Below are 3,146 nucleotides of genomic sequence, written 5' to 3'. Positions count from 1 at the left end.
TCAAAAAATATATTTTTTTCCGGGATGGGGGAGGGGGTGCAGGGCAGAAAAACGGAAAATAATAAAAATTTAAAATTATAAAAAAAGTAATTAAAAAAGATTTTTTTTGCGTATAGACTTGTGGTGGGGGGAGGGGGCAGGGTGGGGGGGGGGGGTGGTGCAGAAAAACAAAAAAATAGAAATTTGAAATTACAAAAAAAAAAGTAAAATAAAAAAGGGGAATTACACTCCTTGTTTTTTTTGTGCGGGGGTGAGTGGTGCAGAAAAACAAAAAAACAAAAATTTAAAATTGCAAAAAAAAAAAGGTAAAAAAAATTTTTTGCTGGAGAGGAGGTGGGGTGGGGTGGGGTGGAGGGGTAGTAGGGTGGGTGGTAATGGAAAAACTGAAATTTGAAAAAAAAAAGAGTTTTTTTTGGAGAGAGGGGGTGAGTGGGTTGGTGAGGGTGGGAAAGGTTGAGAAGGAGTTTTGGAAAATATTTTCCATTCTCTTGATAAGGGAAACATTTTTCTCCAATCGGAGGAAAATGAGTTATAAGGAAAATGTTTTCCAAAACATTTAAGCCAACCAAACATGGAAAAATTAGAAAATATTTTCCGGAAAATATTTTCCTTTCGTACGAAACACACCCATAATTGAGCATAATTTTCAAGAATATATAATGGATATTATAAAAATACCTTTATTTAAATAATTATTTTTATATTACGTGCATGAAATATATATTTTACAACCTTTATTTTCTTTCATTCTGAATTGTGTAAATAATTTTTTGAATTTTTGTTGTTAATTCTAAAAAGTTTAAAAAAAATAAAAAGAATGATTTTGTTAAAAAGTGCATTTATAATTCCATCTTATAGGGTAATGATAAATCAAATACTGTAGCCATTGCATACCAAATAAGTCAAAACAATCCAAGTGCCGTTTTCAAATGACCATTGCCATTGTTATAAAGTAGTCGCGTCAAGAATCACATAATTTAATCGAATTTCAGTCTTTTCCTGCTAATGGTTCTATGAATCATGAGATCCTAAGTGCAAGAAAATCCACAACTTGAAACTATACTAATTAATTTATTTAAGTTAACGATACGAAAGAGAAAATCACTTAACTTAGAAATTCAATGCAAGGTGCCATTTTGGCCTTCAAAGATAAGAAGGTTTAAAACGTTCATAATTATCCTAATTAAATTCAAAGTTTAACGAGATATAATTTCTAAGGTTGCTTTGGAACATCAGACTCAAAGCCAGGCCCAATTCTAAGCCCACCCTGAGCCCGTAATTTGTCAATGTAGCAACGAACCTCATGTGCTATCATACGCTGCATAATCGTCACCAAGCATGTTTCTTCCATCTCCACCGTACATTTTTCCTCCTTCACTTTATGATCACCGTTGATCGGTGGCGGAACTTCATCCTTCACCTTCTCTTCGTCAACAGAAAGTGAATGTAGCAATCCTCCCCCAGGTAGCGACAACGTCAATGAAGTCTCCGGCCCATTAAGGCCCAAATCATCAGCGTCCAGCCCACAACTACTCTGCTCCTGCGATGCACGAGAACACTGCCTCTTTGAGTTGGACTCTGACGATGACCCAGTCCTCGACTCATCCAATGCCATAAGCATAGTCGCCGCTGCCGCCGCCTCCGGCGCGTGTCGCTTACGACGGAGCGTGGAGTTCCAGTGATTTTTTATGGCATTATCAGTCCTTCCAGGTAAGAGGCGCGCGATTGTAGCCCACCTATTACCATGAACAACATGCGCCTGAAGGATAATAGCATCCTCGGAAGGGGTAAAAGGACGGTGTTGCACGGCGGGGCTGAGCTGATTGCACCACCGCAGACGGCAAGACTTGCCGGATCTACCGGGAATGCCGGTGCTTATAAGGGACCAATTTCGTGGACCATGTTGGTCCACTAGCTTAGTCAACATGGCGTCCTCTTCAGGACTCCATGATCCTTTGATCTTTTCACCAGTACCATCCATTGAATATTATCTGTGTATAGTATAAAGGGAAGAGAGTTTAGAAATAGAAAAGAAGGAAGGGAAGATGAACATGTACATGTAAATGTAACATGATCAGCGTAACAATAACCGTAAGGAAAGAGGAGTTGTTGGCATGAAACGTAAACTGCTCGCATTGACGAAACCACTTCTAGTTGGTTTCTTTTTTGTTAGTTAGTTTGTTTGTTTCTAATACTACTAAAATACTGCGAAATGAAAATTTTATTTTCTTGTTTCAGTGTTTGTTTAATGTTTATTGTGTTTGTTTAATGTTTATTGTGTTTGTCTGCATGGTTTGGCAATGAAACGTAACTAACGTATTTTTTTTTTTTCTGAATAGAAAAATTAGAGTCAATCAAGTGAAAAGTAGGAAGAGGATGGGTAACTGATACTAAAAGAATGGGTAACGGCTTTTTCCTGAAAAATGCAAGAGGGGCGTTACAGAAAAAACTGCTGAGATTACGACCCCGAAACTGTGGCAGTTAGGTTTCTTCATCTCGAATTTCTTCCTAACCATTTCCATTTTCCTATGGCATACTCGTATAATTGCATACTCAAAATAGCCTTAATTATAGATATTGGCATCAGTAGCCAATAAATATATATCACAATAATAATATATATATCACAACTTTTTTTCTTCTTCTTTGTCTATATCAACATATATATATATATATATATATATATATATATATATATATATATATATATATTAAAATTTTATTTTCATTCTTTGAATATAAATAATATTATTCTTTGTATATCAATAATATAAAATTACATATATAGTATTGCTGCCTTTATATCAATGCATATCACAATAAAAATATTGTCTTATTTGTATATCACAGTGTATAGCACATCAGACATGTGTACACCAAAATAGATATCATAAGTTTATTTTTCTTCTTTGTATATATTAAAAATTAATTTTCTTTGTATACCAAAATATTATTTATTCCCATAATTATATTTATTATTTTTATATTTTAGAACTTGCTTAAACATGCCATATCAAAAATTTATTTTCCTTTTTTGATCAATAATTAATAGTTATATTATTTGTATATCACAGTGTATTACATAATAATAATGTGTATATCAAAACAATTATTAAAATTTTATTTTCCTTCTTTGTATAACACAT

The 3,146-nt window shown here is 33.9% G+C and overlaps 1 protein-coding gene across 1 annotated transcript; it reads right to left on the bottom strand.

The window, feature by feature from the left end:
• Window positions 1-1,051: 1,051 nt before the first annotated feature.
• LOC104233613 (transcription factor MYB73-like) lies at window positions 1,052-2,168 on the bottom strand. Its single transcript, XM_009787038.2, has one exon. It carries the CDS (start codon window positions 1,979-1,981, stop codon window positions 1,214-1,216), a length of 768 nt encoding a protein of 255 aa, XP_009785340.1. The 5' UTR covers window positions 1,982-2,168; the 3' UTR covers window positions 1,052-1,213.
• Between the last annotated feature and the right edge of the window lie 978 nt (window positions 2,169-3,146).

This window comes from Nicotiana sylvestris, chromosome 3 (genome assembly GCF_000393655.2).
Source record: "Nicotiana sylvestris chromosome 3, ASM39365v2, whole genome shotgun sequence".
NCBI classification, from domain to species: Eukaryota; Viridiplantae; Streptophyta; class Magnoliopsida; order Solanales; family Solanaceae; genus Nicotiana; species Nicotiana sylvestris.
The sequence above is the reverse complement of the archived record's forward strand: the minus strand, read 5'-3'. Positions and strand labels throughout refer to the sequence as shown.

Coding starts and splice junctions, on each gene's coding strand:
- LOC104233613 (XM_009787038.2), bottom strand. CDS start 1,981: ATGGATGGTACTGGTGAAAAGATCAAAGGATCATGGAGTCCTGAAGAG.